General features: G+C 43.5%; 2 protein-coding genes across 3 annotated transcripts; one reads left to right on the top strand and one right to left on the bottom strand.

Annotated features, from left to right (window-relative positions):
* The first annotated feature begins 17 nt into the window (after positions 1 to 17).
* On the top strand, positions 18 to 9,293 carry tcaim (T cell activation inhibitor, mitochondrial). Of its 2 annotated transcripts, none has more exons than XM_052066581.1 (11): positions 18 to 144; positions 716 to 817; positions 1,780 to 1,912; positions 2,899 to 3,049; positions 3,135 to 3,390; positions 4,493 to 4,615; positions 5,303 to 5,400; positions 7,029 to 7,120; positions 7,202 to 7,434; positions 7,520 to 7,651; positions 8,167 to 9,293. In XM_052066581.1, the coding sequence occupies exons 2-11, from the start codon at positions 783 to 785 to the stop codon at positions 8,390 to 8,392; spliced, it is 1,479 nt and encodes a 492-aa protein (XP_051922541.1). In that variant the 5' UTR covers positions 18 to 144; positions 716 to 782; the 3' UTR covers positions 8,393 to 9,293. The 2 variants fall into 2 exon arrangements, with proteins under 2 accessions (XP_051922541.1, XP_051922542.1); XM_052066582.1 differs by having other exon boundaries at positions 43 to 233.
* Positions 9,294 to 12,461: 3,168 nt separating this feature from the next.
* LOC127601399 (CCR4-NOT transcription complex subunit 10-like) lies at positions 12,462 to 14,564 on the bottom strand. Its single transcript, XM_052066605.1, has 3 exons — positions 14,418 to 14,564; positions 14,027 to 14,102; positions 12,462 to 12,834 (listed from the first exon to the last, which is right to left on the bottom strand). The coding sequence occupies exons 1-3, from the start codon at positions 14,490 to 14,492 to the stop codon at positions 12,692 to 12,694; spliced, it is 294 nt and encodes a 97-aa protein (XP_051922565.1). The 5' UTR covers positions 14,493 to 14,564; the 3' UTR covers positions 12,462 to 12,691.
* Between the last annotated feature and the right edge of the window lie 7,506 nt (positions 14,565 to 22,070).

Here is a 22,070-nt window from a genome sequence, read left to right as displayed (position 1 = left end):
AAAGACGTCCATCAGCGAAGGCTCCTCCCGTCCAGCTGGAGGCACTAAATGGCGAATATTTCGCCGTAGAAGAAACCGGTGAAGACTGAAGACACCAACCAGCAGGCAGCTAACATGAGCACCAGGCAAGCTCCAGTCAATAGAGTAATAACAATGCAGTATTGATCTCCTAAGGACTCTCACTTGCCAGTTTTATACCACCTATTAAATGTCTTTCTTGTGTCGGACCAACAGTAAGGATGAAATGTCACGTTCTCACGGCTAGTCATGTTATTGAAGTTCGTAGGAGCCATGACTTGGTGCATTTAATTCTAACGCAACAAACAGGAATGACAGTTGCACTTATTATGTAATATAGTTGTTTGGGCTAGACTAATGTTGGTCATGTACTCAATTCCTTATTGTGAGAATGAATGTATTTAAGACAATAACATCCTTGTCAAACGTAGTTTATGCTATCTCACCCCATCAATGCATGCCATAACTTGTCACGCAGGTGGCATATGTTCGACTTCCAGAATGTTGATATGAAGTGACTAAACTTTAATTCTCTTGAAAAGTGTCCTTTTTTTCAATGGTGTCGTGTGAGTGGCTTTCGACATTAATGGTCGTAAAAGTTTTAACTGATCTATCTTGCTCTAATTTTTTATCGAACAAGTTTGAACAGAACTGTGTAGACTTTAAATATCCACTGCACTGTCATTTGTGACGCCAGGATTGCTGATGGAGCCGTTGCTGAGATCATGATCTGAAGTTAATGTGTCCACCACTCAGCATTAACTATGTCTGTCCACTGCCTCCTCCGCTGCACCATCAGGTACCTGGAGCGCGTTGGACTATTCAGAACAAAATCAATATTAAGGTTAGGTTAGAAGAGGTGGTGGTGGCTTTAATCTCGAGAGCCACGTGAACTACAGTTAGGTTAAGTTGACATATACTGTATTTTATACATTTGGGTGCTTTTAAAATAAAACAGATGATCGAGTATAGACATAAATCTGTACAAAGAGATTTCACCGATGCATGACATGTCATGTCATGGAGCATTCTAGAGTGATGTGAATTTCATGCAGAGTTCATCTATTTTGTAAAGGGGCTTAAAAATAGAGGAACAAAATGTCAATTAATTGTAAATCTTTGATACTTCATTGAAACCTATTGACATCACCGATGGACAAACAAGTAGCCACAAAACCTCAATTGCTGCTTGTTTGTGGGTCTTTTTCCTCCTTACTTGCTCATTTTAAAATACACAGTAGCAATTCATTCTTACGTGTCTATACTGTACTCTTTGTTTTATTTACCTTTGCTATGTGACACACATACAATTCTGATTCTGACTTTCGCTGAAGCTCTTGAGTCATGAACATACGGTAACATACATACATACGTAAGTGATTATGTGGATTGCAACTGTGTATTGAGCAATTTCCATGTGATTGACTGGTAACTGTTTGAGGAACTATGCCGTGCCTCCCCCGAAGTCTGGTGGGATTGGATCCAATTACCTGTGACCTTAATGAGGACAAGCAATATAAAATATGGATTAATGCATGTATTGAACCAGTTCATGACGATATATCAGAGAACACTACTTTCATTTCTCTTCCTTGAAACTGAACAACGTGAATTAGAATGTGCTTCGAGGGAAAGCACTTCTCTTAGGTTGGCATATAAGTGTATAACATTGTTTTTGCTGTGTGTGTGTGTGTTCAGTATTTCTATGCTACTGTTTGAAGGAGTTTCTCTGTTCATATATTGTTTTTTTTTTTTCTGTAGACTGGAAAGAAAACATGTAGCCACACATTTATTCCTGCAAAGAGCTCTGTCTGGAGCAGACACTGTCAATGCTCTCAGACCATTTTATTTTGCCGTCCATCCTGACTTCTTTGGGCAATATCCCAGGGAACGGGTAAGTCAGTCAGTCATTCATGCATCCAGTATTTTGCGTTTCCTTGACCTTGCCACAAATCCATCGTGATTTGCTTTATGAATATATGTGCTTATGAATATAAGGTAGAATATGGATGATTGAATGCAGTGGTTCTCAAGCTTTTTTTAATTGAAATGCCCCTCCCCTCGCTTTGGAGGGTGCACCCCACAATGCAATAGCTATTGTAACAAAAGTGGTCGAGGTTAACTTTTATTAAGGCGTTAAAAAAAGGGAAATTTATTTGATTTAGAAGAGCAATCCAATTGGCATGAATGTCAGTTTCCGACAAATCAAAATGTTTATATTATTTATTAAAATGCGATACTGCACATTTCCACTGAATTACCAACAATTCATAGCCAATGATCACAATCTTCATGAAAAGTTTCCGATGTGGAATATTTCCAAAATCGCCCAACTTACATTGCCTTGGAAATTTACCCAAAGGTTCCCATCAATCAAGCGAAAAATGTCTCCCCCTTTGCACCCCAGTAATGATGAGCAACACAAAGTCTGTGCCAGCTGCCACATAGACGATTGGTGGAACAACCTGGCCTTGCGATTCCGTGTCACTGCTGTTTATACTGGACAGGAAGATGGAAAAAGCCACAGATAGTCTTGTTTTTTGCATTGGAGACAAATTGGGCTTTGACCTGCCAAACCCAATGGATGGAGTTGTGATGAAATATAGTTTGTGTATGGCAGTGGGCACCCACTCTGTAATTCTCATCACCACCACCAACAAGACAGAAGTAGAACCATCGAATCAGGACCTCCATGACACCATGGTGGCGCTCTGCTAAATGGCATTTGAGCAAAATTTGTAATGGCAGATTTCGCTGAAATTCCTTCCTCGAAATCTTGCTGTCCCCAAAGGATTTGTCCAATGTTTGTAACGTCACGCCGCTGGAGGCTCGTTGCATGATATTTGTATGAGGTGTTTATGGGTTTGATTTGATTTACAGGAAGTGAATGAAAATTCCTTAAAGAGGTTAAATGGCTATTTGGAAACTCTCCTGAAACCTGGCTCACGTTCAGTTCAGCCGATGAAGCTCACTTTTTATGTGAGAGACACAAAAGACAGCAGTGACATGCAGCAAGATCTTCTGACCTCAGGTACAGATTTTATACTGCAATATTGACCACCGTGTCCATCTGTTGTCTTACTATACAAGCTTGAAACATTCATACTTGGTTTAAGGGTTCCGTTCAGTGAGCTTTGTCTTGCGCACCAGCGATGTCCTGAGCACAGTGACGAATGTGTTGAAGTCCTGCAGTCTGCCCATGGAGCACATGAAGGAACTTGAAGCAGTTGCTAAATCTACCCAAAGTCGAGCTGAAGCTGCCATTCCTTTCTCCAGACCCATCAAGTGGGATAAGAGCTACTATACCTTCACTGGCTTCAGAGACCCTGAGGTGGAGCTGCAGCATGCCGCTAGAGTTGAGCCGACTCTCAAGTTAGTCACGCTGGTTTCACGCGTCACAATTGAGACTAATGTTTGACTGACTTATTTGCTTGTATACACATAGTTGAGTCGCGAGACGAGTGGCTAATTGACATAATACCCACCCCCACTCTGAATTTCTCTGTCAAAGATTAGGCAGTCTGCCACTTTCAAACTATGGCCAGACTACACTGTCTCTCAATAGTCACATTAATCTAAGGTTGATAAGACTAAAACAATCATTCATCTTCCGAACTGCTTTATCCTCACTAGGGTCGCGGTGGGTGCTGGAGCCTACCCCAGCTGTCTTCGGGCAGTAGGCGGGGGACACCTTGAATTGGTTGCCAGCCAATCGCAGGGCACACAGAGACAAACAACCATGCACGCCCACACTCACACCTAGGGACAATTTAGAGTGTTCAATTAGCCTGCCATGCATGTTTTTGGAATGTGGGAGGAAACCGGAGTACCCGGAGAAAACCCACGCAGGCCCGGGGAGAACACGCAAACTCCACACAGGGAGGCCAGAGCTGGAACTGAGGAGGTGACATCTCAGGAAGTGTCAAAAAAAGTATTCTATTTTTTTTTTTTAAGTAACATGGTTTTTTTCATAAGTCAGCTTTCATAGAGGACTACAGAAATCTGACAATATATACTGATGAGAGACTGAAAATCTGAGGTTTTTGACAATTCAAACAATGGCTCTAAATGATTAATGGATGGTCCAAATTATTAAATTCAGTATCGATCCATTAATCGTTGTAACTCTTATTACATGTTGTTGACACAATGACGGTGGGGGGAATTTGGGTTTGGTAATATTTCCGCTGAATTCCTCACATATGCGTAGGCTCATGCACTAATTGACAACTGTGATTCTGTGACTTGATTATAAAGTGCTGTCTCCATGAGGGAAAATGCAATTCATATCGTCTTTATCGGGGCTAACATTTTTGTTTTTGTGGTTCACCCTTGCTGCTTTATTTATTTATTTACACGGGGCTCAACAAACAGGTGATGAGGAGTAACCAAAACACTTCACTCTCTGTTGGTGACTGCTGGCATAAACTTGCATCTAAATGTACATAGTGTAATTTGATCTTTTCTTTGGCAGCATGTGGCTTCAAAACAATGAGTCAGAAGCGACGAAGAAGCACAATGATAGTCTTCCTCGGAGAGAAGAACTCAAACGGTTGAAAAAGGAACTGTGCCAAAAATTTGACATGGCAGACATCAGGTACACTCATCGTTCACAAAAAATTCATGAAAACATCAAATCGCCTTGAACCAACACAAAAACAGATTAAACTGAGAGCGACATAATTTGAGTTGCCAATTTTAGGACTTGTGACTAAAACTGGCTAAAACTTGGGAAAGACACAGCATAACTTTGATATATTAATGCCATTCGTTCAAACATGGCAACCTACTGCATGCTAGACTTGCTGCTTCCCCAATGTAATCTAACTCGCTTCAAACCTTTACTTACAACTCCCAATTCAAATTCAGTTATCAACATGAAAAGGATATTGCTTAAAAACATTTGCAGACTTAGAGCATGTTTTATTTTGAATATAAAAAAAACATCAAACACGCAACCTACTTTTTGTTAAGATATTGTAAATGGCACCAAACTGATTTTTCATGCATGTACGTAATTGTGATTGTCAGTGCTATATGGAAGAGACTTACTGTACACTGGAATGATTACCTCCACCATTAGAGTAATTCGAATGGTTTTAGGTGTTAAAAGAAACGGTGCTTTTTCCTGTTTCCTTTTTGAATGAACATGGAACAAAAATAATGGTCTTTTAGGGGGGCTGGAACAGTTGACATTTCACTTCATTTTAAGACGGGATGTGTGCGCATTAGCCCACGGCAAATTTAGCATGTGTTGCCATATTACATGAGGTCCAATGTGCAGGTGGCAGCGCAGTTGGGGAGTGACCCACAGGTGCTCTCAGCTTCAGAGTCTGAATCGACTGGCTGTGCAGAATCCAGAGGCCATGCTCAACCTGCAAGGTAAAAAAAAAAAAAAAAGAAAAATGGCACTGGGGCCATGATCAGCTCATTTCATGTGATATCATTCTGTCTGTTGGAACAACGGTCAACGCTGCATCGGTTGAAATTCTTGTGGTCTATTACAAGCATATGCTACTATATGTTAAACTGTGTCATGGTGCGGTAGTATCCCTTCTTTTCAGATTTATGGATGTCACACTACACTAGCATTAAGCAGTTTGCCAAGTCAAGGTAGGCGATGCTGACGGACCGAAAAGGATTCAATACCGTACTTTAATTAAAGGAACGATTGTGTTGCCGCACATAAAATGTTACAACATGAGGGACAATCTTGAGCTGCCTGAAAATTGTAGATGTGTATCATATCAGAATCAGAATCAGAATCATCTTTATTGGCCAAGTATGTAGAACACACAAGGAATTTGTCTCCGGTATAACACGCTGCACTAGTATCATCGTAAACAAGAAAATCATTGAACCATTTTAGAGTATACCAGTACTTTTGTAGTACCATTTTGTGGTGCAAGAAGAGTGACTATGTCAGTGACTGTTTAAGGAGTTAATGGCTAGAGGGAAGAAGCTGTTTAAGTGTCTACTGGATTTGGTGCGCAGGGATCTGTAGCGTCTGCCTGAGGGGAGTGGCTGAAAAAGGTGGTGGGCAGGGTGCGGGGGATCCAGGAGGATTTTCCGTGCCCTTGTCTTGATTCTTGCAGTGTGCAAGTCCTCAAGAGTGGGTAGGGCGGTGCCAACGATTTTTTCTGCCGTCCTAACTGTCCGTTGAAGTCGGATTTGCACAGTAAAACCAGTGATAGCACTAAACAATGAATCTGGGTGTTTACAACAAGCCATGCATAAAGCTGTTGCCATGTCGGGCATCTTGACATGGGGGCAGGATAAGTACATATTACACTAAGGGTGTTTTTTCCCCCCCAACGGCTCAATTCATAATCACCAATAGGTGCCATCCTTGGGTGCATGCATATAACGCCTCACCTCTTGCCTACGCCACTTGTCGAATGCAGTACGACGACTGGAGTTCCTGCTTCTGCGGGGGTTGAAGTCGCATTTGCCGAACGAAAGATCATTGGCACGGGAGCCAGTTTCAGCCTGGGTCCAATTAACACTCGCGCACCTGATGCGATCTGCTCAATATTTGCTGAACCATTATTTCTGTATCCCTTGGAATGGTGAAGAAACTTTTGCCACTCCCTTCACTATTAGTGCAACCAACTGCTACACAATGAAAGAACCATTAAGTGCTAATAAAGCACGTGGAGAGCGACTGAACATGAAGAGCAAAAAACTGCATGCCACACTAGCCACTGAATTGTTTGTCTTCTGAGGTCATAGCTCCGCAAATACCCGAAGACGAGACGATGCGAGATTGAAACTGCAGATTTGAATTGTACTTTGTGATTGAACTGCTGATTACCATTTATCGAATCACTTTTCAGTGATGGCTATGCATCGTAAAGGGGTTCTTGAGGTCTCAAGGAAAACTTTCCAATGTTTGTTTTCTGACCTCTAAGGTCAAATGTTGTACCGCCGTATCTTGTCATCCAAAAACAAGTTCCACTTGATGATGAATGAGCTCATGTCAATTTCCTTCCTTTCCTTTCATCATCCAGGTTACACCGTTGTGTTTGCTGACCAATCCGGGATGAACGCCTCTGGCCATGTCATGCTGGGAACTACGGACGTTCACCACCAGTGGACCAAAGTAATGCGCTTCCTTCCATCTTCCTTGAGGCATGTTAGGTCTCCCCTCCGTGCTCACCTGCGGGGCTCGTGTGCTTCACAGATGTTTGAGCAGCTTCCCGCCTTCCGTATCCTGCAGCAGCAGACTGAGTGGCTCAAGGAGCGGATCAGTCTCCTCCTGGGTGGGACTTGCGTCGTTCACACAGAGAGGCTGGGACCGGTGGAGCCCATCACAGAGCTCTATGGCACCCTTTCCACCTTCCATAACAATCTGATATCGCAGAGGCTTTGTCTCCACCCCAGAAGCCTTGAGGGGCTCAACATGATATTGGAGAAGTACACGCTCTCGTTTTTTTTAATGATCAGTGTGGCCTGGACATTCTCGGTGAAGATGACTGTGATTTGTCTTAATTTCCATTAGGGGCCGCTCGAGTCCCAGCCTTCATGAAATGGGGCACTTCATCATACCTACCAACTGTGCCCCGCCCAAGCTGCAGGCTTTCCTCCAGAGCCACGCACCCAATGCCAGACAACGCAGTCAACGGAAAAAAATGTGAGTCGTACATAAATAAAGCACAACTCATTTTGGTTCATTCGGTGTGTTAACAACTAACTTCTTTGAAATATGAATAAGCACTTGTTTTATCCAAAACAAATGATTTCTCTGGAATAATCAGGCTCAATAAAAATAACCCCAAATACTTATTTGACACGTTCAGAGGGAGACCCCCATCTCCGAAGGCCACTCTCTGCAGAGTTTTCATCTTGTTAAATTGATTTTTTTATATCATTCTAGCAAACATTGTATACCAATATTGTGTCGAACGTTGCACACTCGGCATCTGTTGCAGCCTGGAAGGGGGATTCTTCCATCTGCGGCCCCTTCTCAAGGTTTCTCCTTTTCCCCCCCTAGATGTATTTTTCTTTTTTTTTTTTAGTTTTTCCTTGCCCCCCTGGTCAGGGGGTGTCGTGATCACTTGTCAACTGTGGTCATGTGAAGCCATTTAGGGTCTGTTTGTGATTCAGGGCTATATAAAATAAATGTGACTTGACTTTGTGTATGCGCAGGCTGCAGGCAGAAGAGAAGGCTGTGATGAAGATGTGTCTCCAGAGTCTTTCTCTTCGGGGTCTTTCCAAGGAGCCCAGTGTCACCTCCAGCCAGATGATTCTTTGCTGTAAAAGGCTGTTGCAGCAGCGTTCACCCCTCTTGCTGGGCCTCCATATTTGTGTTTCCCACTTCTACTCAGTAATGCAGGACGGGGACCTCTGCATCCCCTGGGACTGGAAAGGTTGAACCTGAGGAGGTTCAGTAAGTCCGTAACGTACCGTTTGCAGTTTCGTTTGTACCAGGTAACAAGTATTTTATAGCAGTCAACAAGAATTGAAGGAGAAACATTCATTCATTCATTCATTTTCCGTACCGCTTGATCCTCACGAGGGTCGCGGGGGGTGCTGGAGCCTATCCCAGCTGTCTTCGGGCAGTAGGCAGGGGACACCCTGAATCGGTTGCCAGCCAATCGCAGGGCACACAGAGACGAACAACCATTCACGCTCACACTCACACCTAGGGACAATTCAGAGTGTTCAATCAGCCTGCCACCCATGTTTTTGGAATGTGGGAGGAAACCGGAGCACCCGGAGAAAACCCACGCAGGCCCAGGGAGAACATGCAAACTCCACACAGGGAGGCCGGAGCTGGAATCGAACCCGGCACCTCTGCACTGTGAAGCCGACGTGCTAACCACTGGACTACCGGGCCGCGAAGGAGAAACAATGTAGTATTAAAGCCAGTGAGTTCACATTGAGCTAACTAAATGGCCATTAAGTTCACTGATATTTTAATAAATGATTAATCATTTAAGAAGCTGCACTTTATTCTTTGCTGAAGATGACCAAATAGAGGATCTCTGTCAGTGTGTAAACTGTAAATAAGTTTTGCCATCGCTTTACTTGAGTATTTGGGAAATGTGATGATTCAGCCGCAAGTCTGTAACATTGGTTGTGTTCAGGTGGGATCAGTCAAGACAATGTAAATTCAACCTAACAGTTAGGTCTGTTCGATTTTGTACTTATGCACACGTGGCTCAGTCCTTTGGCAGTTATTTGGACACACATGGCAGTGAACTGTTCCCTGTTTTGTGCACTTTATTGTGGAATTTAGTTTTTAACCAAAATAAAAGTTGCCTTATTCAACTGATCTGTTTGGGATTAGACCATGGTGCGTTCTTTCTCACTCATCCACCAGTTATATTGTCAAATGTTTAGCAGCTAAATTTGATTATTTTGGATTCAGTCAAGCCCTTTTGAAATGTGATTTGTGAAAAGAACTATAATCAATCAAATGTGTGTGCATTCGTAGTGGCAGTACATCCGCCTCACAGTGGAGATGTTGAGTTTGAATCTTGGCTCGGGACTTCCTGTGTGAATTTTTCTCCACCTCAAAAGGTGTGTGAATGTGAGTGTTGTGAGTGAGTGAGGATCCAGGTCAGCTAATATCTCTAATTGGGAGAAGCAAAAGAGTGCAAAAGAGTGCCATTTGCTCAGCACACATCATTCATATACTGTACTCATCTGTGAACGTGCATTGCTGTATTTACAGTTCTGGTGATAAATTTACATACTTAGGACAAAATTTGTAAAATGTGTCCCATTATGTCAAAGTCAAACACATTTTATTTTTAATAAGATTAAAAATAAACAAAGGTATTTCACCATCATGAAACAAAACGGCAATAAAGAAAATGAGAATGGTCCTAGCATATGGAAACTGTACTGATACTGTAGCAACCACAAATGCCCTCTGAGGACTCTGACAGTTTAATTTCGTGCTGTGAGACTGATCAGCCAATCGGCGGCCCCGCTGTCGCTCGCTACCAACCAATCACAGCCCCCGGCTTAGCTGGCGGCCGGAAATCGATCTTGATCCAATGACTGGACGTTTTGTTACGCTAAGGCCCGCCTTGCTGGTGGAAAAAAGTATCGTGTGTTTGTTTGCTAATAAAGCCATTGTACCACAGCTCTTCGAGTATTTCACTTCGTTTGGTCGTCGCTCCTTATAACTGGTGACCCTTCGCCGTTCTCAACACGCCCTCAAGACTCAGGATGTCGACAACTCCACCGCCTTCCAACGCCAACGGCCAGCTCCCGACCCAGTCGGAACCGCAGACGCCGTCCAACAACAACCTCACAATCCACGCTGTCTCAGTGAAACTGCCGCCCTTCAGCACTCAGGAACCCGTTTCCTGGTTTCGCCGGGCCGAGGTACAATTCCGCCTCCGAAAAGTCACAGATCCGAGAACAAAGGCGCACTACGTCTTAGAAGCCATCCCCGACAGCGTTTTCCAGCACGTTTCGGCATGGTTGGACCAGCAAGACGACGAAATCACGTACGACTCATTGAAAGATCACCTGCTGAAAGAGTATACTCTTAACGTCAGCGCCCGCGCCAAACGACTGCTCGCCATGCCCAGTCAAGATCTAGGCGATCGCACAGCTCTCAGTTTGTGGAACGAGATGCAGTCACTCGCCCGACTACCCGGCACCGATCCGTCTACAGGCCAGCCTCGCAAAGTCGACCTCATGCGCGAACTATGGCTACAGTCCATCCCGTCCTCAGTTCGCGCCGCCCTCCACGACGCCGATACGCTGTCAATGTCCGCACTAGTCGCCAAAGCCGATGACCTGATTACCCCGGCCAAGACGCCGCCGACTCTACGGCCTATCTCGCCGATCTCCGACGCACCGTCGGAAGGTACCGACCCGTACTCCAGACCTGCCAAGACCAGCGCAACAGACGAGTACCGAAGTCGCTGTTAACCTGTACTCACGTTTTCGTGAGGAACGACGCCCACCGCCCGCCTCTAACTCGACCATACCGCGGCCCGTACGCCGTGGAGCAACGTTAACGACAAGGCCTACCGCCTCAACATCCATGGTCGACCGGATTGGGTCTCAATCGACCGCCTGAAACCGGCCTACCACAACGACGACGAACCCGCGCCGCTGACCATCACTCGAGCCGGACGCGCCGTCCGCCCGCCCGACCGCCTGCACACCCAACCGTGAACTTTCATTACCATCTAAATACGGACTCTCGTACTCTGCCTGCCAAGGACTTTCTAACAGGGGAGTATTTGTAGCAACCACAAATGCCCTCTGAGGACTCCGACAGTTGAATTTCGTGCTGTGAGACTGATCAGCCAATCGGCGCCCCCGCTGTCGCTCGCTACCAACCAATCACAGCCCCCGGCTTAGCTGGCGGCCGGAAATCGATCTTGATCCAATGACTGGACGTTTTGTTACGCTAAGGCCCGCCTTGCTGGTGGAAAAAAGTATCGTGTGTTTGCTAATAAAGCCATTGTACCACAGCTCTTCGAGTATTTCACTTCGTTTGGTCGTCGCTCCTTATAATACTTATGATACATATTTGAGACGGAGTACACATTTGCACAAAACTGATTATAAAAGCTTATACAGTAACATTCATCAACATTGCCTTCTGAGAGAAGCTAAGAGGCTTGACAGAAGACGGCTCTCACTTGACTTGTAGGCTTGTTGACTTGTTAACTCGGAGACTCTACTGCTGGAGATGCTGACTGTGTAGCAGTTATTTAAACTGGAGAAAAATTGGGTCGCACTATGATGTTCATCTTGTCTTGTTAGTTGAAATAGATTTTTTTTAAAAAATCAGCCAATGCTTTTTTTGTTGTTTATTTGTGAAGGAAAAAAAAAATTCGGCTGTCACTTCAGTCTTTGTCAAGGCTGTCACTGCTTCTTTGTGACAGGTCTAAAAAAAAACTGACCGGGTTAGGAAATCTTCAAACTACCGGCGTGTTAAAGCTACAAACTAACCTCCCTGCTGTCCCCATTGAAGCAGTGTGTCCCTGTTGATGTCTTCGACGTGCAGGCTTACATGCTAACTTTCAACTGACTGGAATGTATCCATCCATTTTCTGAACCGCTTTATCCTACCAAGGGCCATGGGGGGTGCTGGAGCCTATTCCAGCCGTCTTCAGGCAGTAGGTGGGGGACACCCTGAACCGATTGTCAGCCAATCACAGGGCACACAGAGACAAACAACCATGCACGCTCACAATGCGGGACAATTTGGAGTGTTCAATCAGCCTGCCATGCATTTTTTTTCGAATGTGGGAAGAAACCGGAGCACCCGGAGAAAACCCACGCAAGACCGGGGAGAACATGCAAACTCCACACAGGAACCCACGACCTCTGCAGTGTGAGGTCGACACTGGACCACCAGGTTGCCTAACTGGAATGTACCGGTTTGAAATAGTCAAAGCAACTGATGAACTCAATCCAGCAACACAAGGACAGAATAACACTGTAAAACAAAGAGTCAAACATGGTATAGTAAATAAAATTTTATTTTTTTGATTCAGGCCAAGAGGCAAAATGAATTAAAAATGAGGATGACCTCAGTGAGCCTCAGTCTATGATCACTTCTCACATCCGGGAGCATTCAGATTTGCATTTCTTACGGCTCTTGATGCTGAAGTCGGAAGCATAATAAATAGCAAGACTCCTCAGAGTGAGTGTGTCAGTGGTCGAATGGGATCATGGTGATTATGGAGGCTCATTTGCGCTGGACTTGTGTGAACGATGAAGGAAGCTGGATTGGCTGCATGGGTTTCTTGCGGGAATCTGGCGACACCCTCTGGACTGCCGGGGGCAGCAGCTGGTTGCGTTTGATGATCTGCAAGGCCAGCTGAGTATTCCCTGAAGACGTGGACACAGGTGATTGATCAGTTTTGAGGCCTCACTCGCATTTTGAACAAATGACGCTTTGGCCTGAGCGCAAAGGCTGCATTCAGACTGCAGGCATCTGATTCAGATCAGATTCCGCCTCAAATCCCATTTTGGGGACTGCCTGTCCATGTAGTTTTTATTTAGCAAGTGTCCAAATCGGATCTGGCCCCGTTCAGACTTTGCCACATCTTTGACGGATCCGACATGTTGCTGCAGCAACGGCATCGGAATGGCAGCGTTCTGCGTGCGTAGTGTTCAACGTCATATCATTGCAATAGTGGCAACACACAAAATACTTTCAGAAATGGACTTGTTTCAAAACATACCCTTCAAGCTTTGCTTGTTTCACGGTTTTTCGCTACAGTTTTTTTAATTTAATTTTTACTCTTGCATTTTTAAATTAAGTTTGAATTGCATTTTACAGCAAGTTTGTTTCGTTAACTTTATTAGTTTTAATCGAGTATTTTGAGTGTAAAATGTATTTTTAAAATAGCTACAGTTAAAATATTGCGTTATAAAGACACACACACAAAACAAAAAAAATCCCAAATGACTCTTCGACCTCCCTTATTGTGTACGCCTGAATAGCAAGAGCAAAATGCAGCTTGCGTATGACGCTGACAAAAACGAAGGACATTTTCAGTCCAATTATTTTTAAAATAAACATTTTAATAACTTCTTCATTTTATTTCATGATTTTCTATCAATATTTATGTTGGGCTGGGGGGTTGTGTTAATTTTCATTAACTATAGTAAAATTCAAATGTCTTTGCGTGGATGTCACTCTTTGAAGCCAAGGGTCACCAACGTGGTGCCGACATGCTTTGGACCGTCCTAAAACTAGCTAACTTGTTTTGAGACAAGTTGTTTTCCTACAAAATTTGTGGAAGATCTCATTTAAAAATGTTTGCAGAAATGTAAAGAAATAAACTGTTGCATATTCATATTCATCTGTTTCTTTATACCGTGCAAAATCATTACCATGATCAATCAGTGTCTTCACATAAATTATCATTCATTATTCATACAAGAGTAACATTATTAAAGGTAATTTGAGCCAAGTATTCTAAATCTGTTTGAATGCAGGCTGCTGCCAGCAATGACTGCCTTGATGTGAGCCAACAGCAGTGAACTTGTTTCAGAAATGGAGGCGGCAACTGACCATTCTGTAGCTCCAAGTAGACTCCCAACAAGATGGCTTCAGGTGGAATCTCCTTAGTGTTCACCATCGATGCAGCCTGAAGACGACAACAAACAACATGAAGTGAAATCCTGGAGGAACAGAACTTGTTAAAAAACAAACTCAGCTAGGCTGTTCTTGAAAAGGCAAGTAAGTTAATCCAAACAATGTACTCTTGAGAAGCGTTACTCTGGGAACCGAGATAATAAATCACACGGGTGGGAATTAATTTAACAAGCTACAGTACAGTGGCAAGAGAGAAATAAAATATTGGACACTGGAGACGCAAAATTGGAAGTGAACCCATGATGCCGATGTAGAAGACATGTCGCTTTGCTCTTCAAGGACCAATCAATGCCGTTTACACGGTTACCTGTTGAAGGCACTTGCGGGCTTTGTCATATTCACTTCGTAAGCAGTACGCGCTGCCAAGGTTGAAGAGCATCATGGCTCGAGCTGAAGTCACACTGCTGGGATAACAAAGGGGGGTCTGCTTGCCTGCTGCAGAGAGAGAAAATACACAAACAGTGACCAAAACTAAGCTTCTACTCTATCATGTGTTTTTTTTTTTAATGCACGATAACCAGTGTCATAAGCTGCTATTTACCATTATTCATAAAACGCAGAAGATTCTGCATTATTTTTGTTTATTGCATTTGTTTGGGTTGAAGCTGAAATAAAATTTACTTACAAGATTCAACAGGTTCGTCACCTTTATCAGAACCTGCTGAGGAAAAGAAAGATGCACATCAAATTTGGTACTTAGTAGAAAATTGTTGAGCAAATCATAAAAAAATGACCTCTGGAAACACCATAACCAGCCGGCAGACAATGCTTAAAGTTGATACTAAATTTGAATCCAAATTGTTCTGCAGCCACACTATGGCAGGTTTATGATATTTCATTTTAAAACTTTTTTCACATTAAAAAAAAATTGTACAAAGCCAACAAGAACAGCTGAACTTTATTTGGGGTTAATGAGCTGGACTTGAAATGTTGGCAGTTTGTGACGACTCCCATTTATGATTTATGTTTGAATGAGATTTGTAAATTCCGAACACAGCCACATCCCCAGGCGCAAGTTGGGTTTAGAACAGACCGTGGCAAGGCTAGAAAATCGTCCCTCAACAGAAGATATATTTGCAAATTTCCCCAGTGTGGGACGAATAAAGGATATCTTATCTTAACTAGCGTCTAAACACTCAATGTAGTCCTTTTTATTTGTCACCCTACTCATGCGAAAAGTAGCAGACCTGGATCTTGCTCATTGGTCAGCACCCCAATAGAAACGTCGATGACATTCTCTGGGTTGAGGTGTGCGATGGCATCAGAGATCCTGTCCAATGAAATGAGGGCCTCGGCCGCATAGAGGTGACCGAGGAACCTGAAGTCAAAAGCCGAAAGTCAAACGATTCCAATCATGAGGTCGCTAAAGTGGTTGCGTCTTGAGGTCAAGAAGCACTTTCACAGATCTTACTTGAGCGATCCCGAAACCTTGGGTTGGTGGAGTAGTTTCTCAGCGTGGTTTAAAGCCATCAGGTTGTCTCCTAGTGCTAAGGCCACGTAGGCACTGCATGCCAAGATGGAGCACCTACAAGGGACAGATACGACAGCCCAATTACCTGAAGTTTTACACTTCCCGATTTTAAAATGTTGCAACTGGCCTATAATTCGCGGAATGGTTTGGGTCGTGAATACTTGAAAGAAAGGCTGATTGAATATAAGCCCAGCAGTGCTCTCATGTCTGTAGCCTTTGGTCATTTAGAGGAGCCCATAGTTCAAATTCAACTCTCGGAATTACTTCTGAATCAACTGTTGTTTTTAAATGCTCGTCGGTTTTTCGTTTTTGCTTGTGTGAAGAATGTAGAGTTGCCTTGTGTATGAAATAAAGCTGTCTTGCCTTGCCTTAATATTGTATTTGCTTGCACAGCCTTTAGAATGTACAAATAGGACAAGACGAATTACCTGAGGTTTTCCACTTCTTGTTTTCTGAGAGGAGACGATGGCGCCGCGGAGAGTAACCTGTCAGCCTCCTGACCTTTTCCACTGCAAAACGGATGAGGTTTGTCAGAGCACAGGAAAGAGAAGTGACGAGCATACATCGGAGTGACAAGTTACAACACACATGGTTAGGATGTTCACATTCACAAACACTTGTCATTGTCTTGCGCTTTTTTTAAGTGTCAACTTACGATAAACGTGCTGCACACAGCTATTGAGATTCAATTTTTTTTTTTAAAGCTTGATTTGTAAAATAACAGTCCAATAAATTGTGGTAGGTATATTAGTAATGTCTTCGCCATGCATGTGCTTATATTTGTACGAATATCTTGTAGTATGCGTGTGTATGTCAGACCTGCAGGCATCACTGTTCTCACTGCCACTCTCGGTGCTCCCTGACTGACTTGAGCTTTTGGAGTTGTTCTCCATCTTGACGTCCTGCTGTTGATGTTCAGGCAGCAGCAGCAGAGAGTTCCTTAGGCAAATGGCAGCAAACTCCATACTGGCTACCGGAATGGCTGCCGACTGGCCTTCACTGCGAGAGAGACACGCAGAGCAACGTAGAAAATCCAGAAAGGGAATACAATTCAAATGGCGTTAAAATTGCCCTTGCAAGTCCCATCTTTATTTCTCTTGTTTAATCGTATGATAAGATGAATGATGAGGTAGTGAGCTTGAGTACTAACCTGTAAATAGTATTTTGCATGGACTGGGATGCCAACACAATCTTGCGATGGTATCCCTGTCCGACAATTGACTGAACAATGCCTTTTTTACACGGTAAACCTTTGCTCTCTTGTTCTGAACCCTGCAAGCAAACAGTGACAAGAGTCCTATTAGAAAGCAAATAGACCAGACCACAAATATACTGCAGAAAGGTATCAATGATAAAGTAGGGAAAGGTGTTCTCTGTATTAAATATGATCCAGTTTTGAAAGGCATAACATCAATTCTTTTTTTTCTTCTTTAATTCTTTCCAAATGTTAAGATTTCAATACAAGAATACAAAAACACTTGTAGAAAAAGGCACAAGTGCAACACGAAAGTTCATCCCAAAGGAAATCACAGAAATTTGATTTGGCATACCCCTTTATTAGCAGCGATGCAACACTCCGCAAGTCGTAGCCACAGTCGAGGGTTTGAATGGTAAACCTGCACCGCCTCAATCAGACACTCGAAGGCAGCCAGAGGCCTGCCGATGTGCAGCAGCTGGATGCCGCAATTATACAAAAGCTCATAGCGTTTGTTGGCTAGTAGAGCACACATGGGGATACCTGTGAATTTCTTGGCTACAAAAGGACAAGAGAGCAGAAGAAAAGCTCAGTTTTTAAATATAAGCACAACACAATCACTGACCAATGGGCTCTAAATAAACACAGAATTCAAGGGACGCTACAATTCCAAAAAAAACATGCATATTGGTTGACATAAGTCATGGAGGGTGCACGCGCGGGAGTTCGCCCAACCAATTGAAATGTGTTTTGTGGACTTGAAGAAGGCGCTCTTCCGTTTCCCTCAGGAAATTCTTTGGGGGAGGGGCTTCGAGAGGGTGGGGTACCGAAACCCCAGATTCAACCCTTTGTTAATTTTGTGCTATTCACACCCTTCAGATTTTCGCTTAAGTCTCCATTGCAGCAGTGTGTAATTTTCAATAGGCAATCGGACAATCCACAGCACGTGCCACTTTCATGCTTCCGGGGTATAAATGTACTACTTGAACAAAGTTTCTGTCAATCACCTTGTCCATTGCCGCCATCGCCGAGCTGTGCACAAGTGTGGTCGTTTTCTTGTAATGCCTTCTTGAAGTAGAAAATTCCGAGGTTATGTTTCCCCATTGCAAAGTGAATGCAGCCAAGATTGTTCCAGAACATACAACGAACACATTCACCTGGATGGGCACAATTGAAAAGGGAGATGGGAAGAAAACCTTTAATCGTCTCGCAATGGAGAAATTCCCAATTCACAGCAGCAAAGTTTGAAAGGAAGAAGTAGAACAACAAAATATAGGAGCTGCTGGAAAGTCTTTTGAAGCCAAAATAACAAAAAATAACACAACACATGGGACACAGAAAGTCGTGCAATCTTCACCACTTTTCTGCATACACTTTGTTGTCTGAAGGAGTTATAGATGAAAGAGGAGAGGATCAAAGTGTCCTTTCGCCAGTGGATCACAGACGTCATGCTGAAAATGTGCACACGTCTGCAACAAGTTTTGAAAGCAAACACGAAGCTGTAGCGTCCATTGACGAAAAGAGATTAGTTCACTTCTCCTGTCCCACGTAATCCGCTTCAAACTCCAAGCCACGACTCCCAGTTTTACATCCGCATCGGCGCTCTGCGCTGACGCTACTTTCTTCTCATGGTCGGCTTCTCAAGCCTTGCATCCGTCCAGCCGCAGACCGTTCAACAGCACCGATCTCTCCGCTGAACAAAGCAGGGCTGTGAAAAATGCAGCCCATAACAGGCGCAAGACACAAGCGCCCCGGGACATTCCCAGCGCCCCAGCAACGACAGTCAAATGGCGCCGACATTCCTCCCAGTCAAAAACAGTGCTGGTATAAGCACAGAGTTTCCTCCTTGATGAATGTCATGGCCACAAAATGCTGAAAAAAAAGTCCACAGCAGGTCCACACGACGTAAGAACAAACACAAAGTGACAAAACAAACACAAAAACAACAAAAAGAGCAAGGCTCATGAGAGCACTTGCCGACGGCTGCCTACTCGGGCGCCATCTTGGACTTCAAAAAAGTAGGTAAACAACTGAAACCAGAGTTACAGGACACAGAGAATTTGCAAACGGAGAGTAGAAAATGGATTCGCTATAGCATCAGTGGCATGTGAAAACAATGTTCGAACTCGTGCAGAGAAAGACAATCAAGAGAGGAAAAGTATAGTCACAGTTACCTGTTTTGATGGGTCCCAGGTGTTCGGCTATATTGGAACTGTTGAGCAGCTTCACTGCTTTCCGGTAGTTTCCTCTCAGATATTCAAAGTTGCTCTTAAGGAAAAGAGACGGTGCAGACTGACATGGAACAGGAATAAAGGTTCATGAAATGTTTTTAAAAAAAAATTCCATGTCAAAAGGTTTTCAGAGTTTTGATTCCCATTTTACATACCGGTATATCAAAATCAATATCGAAAAAGACAACAGGGATTCCTCGATTTACGACAACATTGCTGCAGTGGTAACAAACAATTCCCAACAAATGTATTGGAACGGCAATCCCATCATTCTCCTACGCAAGTTTTAACATATGAATGCTTTAACATGATAGTAGTCATATTCCTCATTGGACCTCTTACCTTAAGTATGTTTCCTGTAAAATTAAGTGAGTCCGTTTCATTTACACAATACATGCCCGTTATGGCGCATGGTCAAGATGGTACCACGTCTGCCTCAATTTGAGTCAGGAAAGACCGTGGAAAAATCCAAGTATGGTGGTGATCTGGCACGCCTTCTAATGCCACATGATACATTGTCATGTCGATGTCCAAACTAGTTCCTTACACACCATTCCTCACCTCAAAACGTCAGAAACGTTATAAACTGAGGACCTCTCTTACTTAACATGTTATGTGATTGTATATATTCCTGTGAATAAATACAGTTCTGTAATTAAAGTATAGCAAAACTGTTAGATATAATACCTATGTAAATGCTCAGTCTAACATGAAAATGATTCAGTCCTTCAGTTCTTTTATTAAACCAAGCTGATTGATTATTTGATATCGAAATTCAAGCATTTCTCCAATCTGTCCTCCTGCGGTGACGGTATACTACAGAAAATAAAGATTAGACCATCTCTCTTCCACAATCATTCAAGAGAACCTTGGCTGCGTTTTGATGTGAAATTTGCATTGTGTGTATAGCTAGGACGGTCCTAAAGAGCTTCTATATGACGAGAAAATAGTGTACTGGAGCGATTTTAGCATTGTTGTGACATCATAAACATTGTATACCAATATTGTGTCGAACGTTGCACACTCGGCATCTGTTGCAGCCTGGAAGGGGGATTCTTCCATCTGCGGCCCCTTCTCAAGGTTTCTCCTTTTCCCCCCCTAGATGTATTTTTCTTTTTTTTTTTTAGTTTTTCCTTGCCCCCCTGGTCAGGGGGTGTCGTGATCACTTGTCAACTGTGGTCATGTGAAGCCATTTAGGGTCTGTTTGTGATTCAGGGCTATATAAAATAAATGTGACTTGACTTTGTGTATGCGCAGGCTGCAGGCAGAAGAGAAGGCTGTGATGAAGATGTGTCTCCAGAGTCTTTCTCTTCGGGGTCTTTCCAAGGAGCCCAGTGTCACCTCCAGCCAGATGATTCTTTGCTGTAAAAGGCTGTTGCAGCAGCGTTCACCCCTCTTGCTGGGCCTCCATATTTGTGTTTCCCACTTCTACTCAGTAATGCAGGACGGGGACCTCTGCATCCCCTGGGACTGGAAAGGTTGAACCTGAGGAGGTTCAGTAAGTCCGTAACGTACCGTTTGCAGTTTCGTTTGTACCAGGTAACAAGTATTTTATAGCAGTCAACAAGAATTGAAGGAGAAACATTCATTCATTCATTCATTTTCCGTACCGCTTGATCCTCACGAGGGTCGCGGGGGGTGCTGGAGCCTATCCCAGCTGTCTTCGGGCAGTAGGCAGGGGACACCCTGAATCGGTTGCCAGCCAATCGCAGGGCACACAGAGACGAACAACCATTCACGCTCACACTCACACCTAGGGACAATTCAGAGTGTTCAATCAGCCTGCCACCCATGTTTTTGGAATGTGGGAGGAAACCGGAGCACCCGGAGAAAACCCACGCAGGCCCAGGGAGAACATGCAAACTCCACACAGGGAGGCCGGAGCTGGAATCGAACCCGGCACCTCTGCACTGTGAAGCCGACGTGCTAACCACTGGACTACCGGGCCGCGAAGGAGAAACAATGTAGTATTAAAGCCAGTGAGTTCACATTGAGCTAACTAAATGGCCATTAAGTTCACTGATATTTTAATAAATGATTAATCATTTAAGAAGCTGCACTTTATTCTTTGCTGAAGATGACCAAATAGAGGATCTCTGTCAGTGTGTAAACTGTAAATAAGTTTTGCCATCGCTTTACTTGAGTATTTGGGAAATGTGATGATTCAGCCGCAAGTCTGTAACATTGGTTGTGTTCAGGTGGGATCAGTCAAGACAATGTAAATTCAACCTAACAGTTAGGTCTGTTCGATTTTGTACTTATGCACACGTGGCTCAGTCCTTTGGCAGTTATTTGGACACACATGGCAGTGAACTGTTCCCTGTTTTGTGCACTTTATTGTGGAATTTAGTTTTTAACCAAAATAAAAGTTGCCTTATTCAACTGATCTGTTTGGGATTAGACCATGGTGCGTTCTTTCTCACTCATCCACCAGTTATATTGTCAAATGTTTAGCAGCTAAATTTGATTATTTTGGATTCAGTCAAGCCCTTTTGAAATGTGATTTGTGAAAAGAACTATAATCAATCAAATGTGTGTGCATTCGTAGTGGCAGTACATCCGCCTCACAGTGGAGATGTTGAGTTTGAATCTTGGCTCGGGACTTCCTGTGTGAATTTTTCTCCACCTCAAAAGGTGTGTGAATGTGAGTGTTGTGAGTGAGTGAGGATCCAGGTCAGCTAATATCTCTAATTGGGAGAAGCAAAAGAGTGCAAAAGAGTGCCATTTGCTCAGCACACATCATTCATATACTGTACTCATCTGTGAACGTGCATTGCTGTATTTACAGTTCTGGTGATAAATTTACATACTTAGGACAAAATTTGTAAAATGTGTCCCATTATGTCAAAGTCAAACACATTTTATTTTTAATAAGATTAAAAATAAACAAAGGTATTTCACCATCATGAAACAAAACGGCAATAAAGAAAATGAGAATGGTCCTAGCATATGGAAACTGTACTGATACTGTAGCAACCACAAATGCCCTCTGAGGACTCTGACAGTTTAATTTCGTGCTGTGAGACTGATCAGCCAATCGGCGGCCCCGCTGTCGCTCGCTAC

Source organism: Hippocampus zosterae, chromosome 5, assembly GCF_025434085.1.
Source record: "Hippocampus zosterae strain Florida chromosome 5, ASM2543408v3, whole genome shotgun sequence".
Lineage (NCBI taxonomy): Eukaryota > Metazoa > Chordata > Actinopteri > Syngnathiformes > Syngnathidae > Hippocampus > Hippocampus zosterae.
Note: the sequence above shows the minus strand (reverse complement) of the source record. Positions and strands in the feature narration are given on the sequence as shown.

Coding starts and splice junctions, on each gene's coding strand:
- LOC127601399 (XM_052066605.1), bottom strand. CDS start 14,492: ATGATGCTCTTCAACCTTGGCAGCGCGTACTGCTTACGAAGTGAATAT. Junction 14,103..14,417: donor CCCGCAAGTGCCTTCAACAG/GTAACCGTGTAA, acceptor TGTCGTCTTCAG/GCTGCATCGATGGTGAACAC. Junction 12,835..14,026: donor CTACTTGGAGCTACAGAATG/GTCAGTTGCCGC, acceptor CCACGTCTTCAG/GGAATACTCAGCTGGCCTTG.
- tcaim (XM_052066581.1), top strand. CDS start 783: ATGTCTGTCCACTGCCTCCTCCGCTGCACCATCAG. Junction 818..1,779: donor CTCCTCCGCTGCACCATCAG/GTACCTGGAGCG, acceptor TTTTTTCTGTAG/ACTGGAAAGAAAACATGTAG. Junction 7,121..7,201: donor TTCACCACCAGTGGACCAAA/GTAATGCGCTTC, acceptor TGTGCTTCACAG/ATGTTTGAGCAGCTTCCCGC.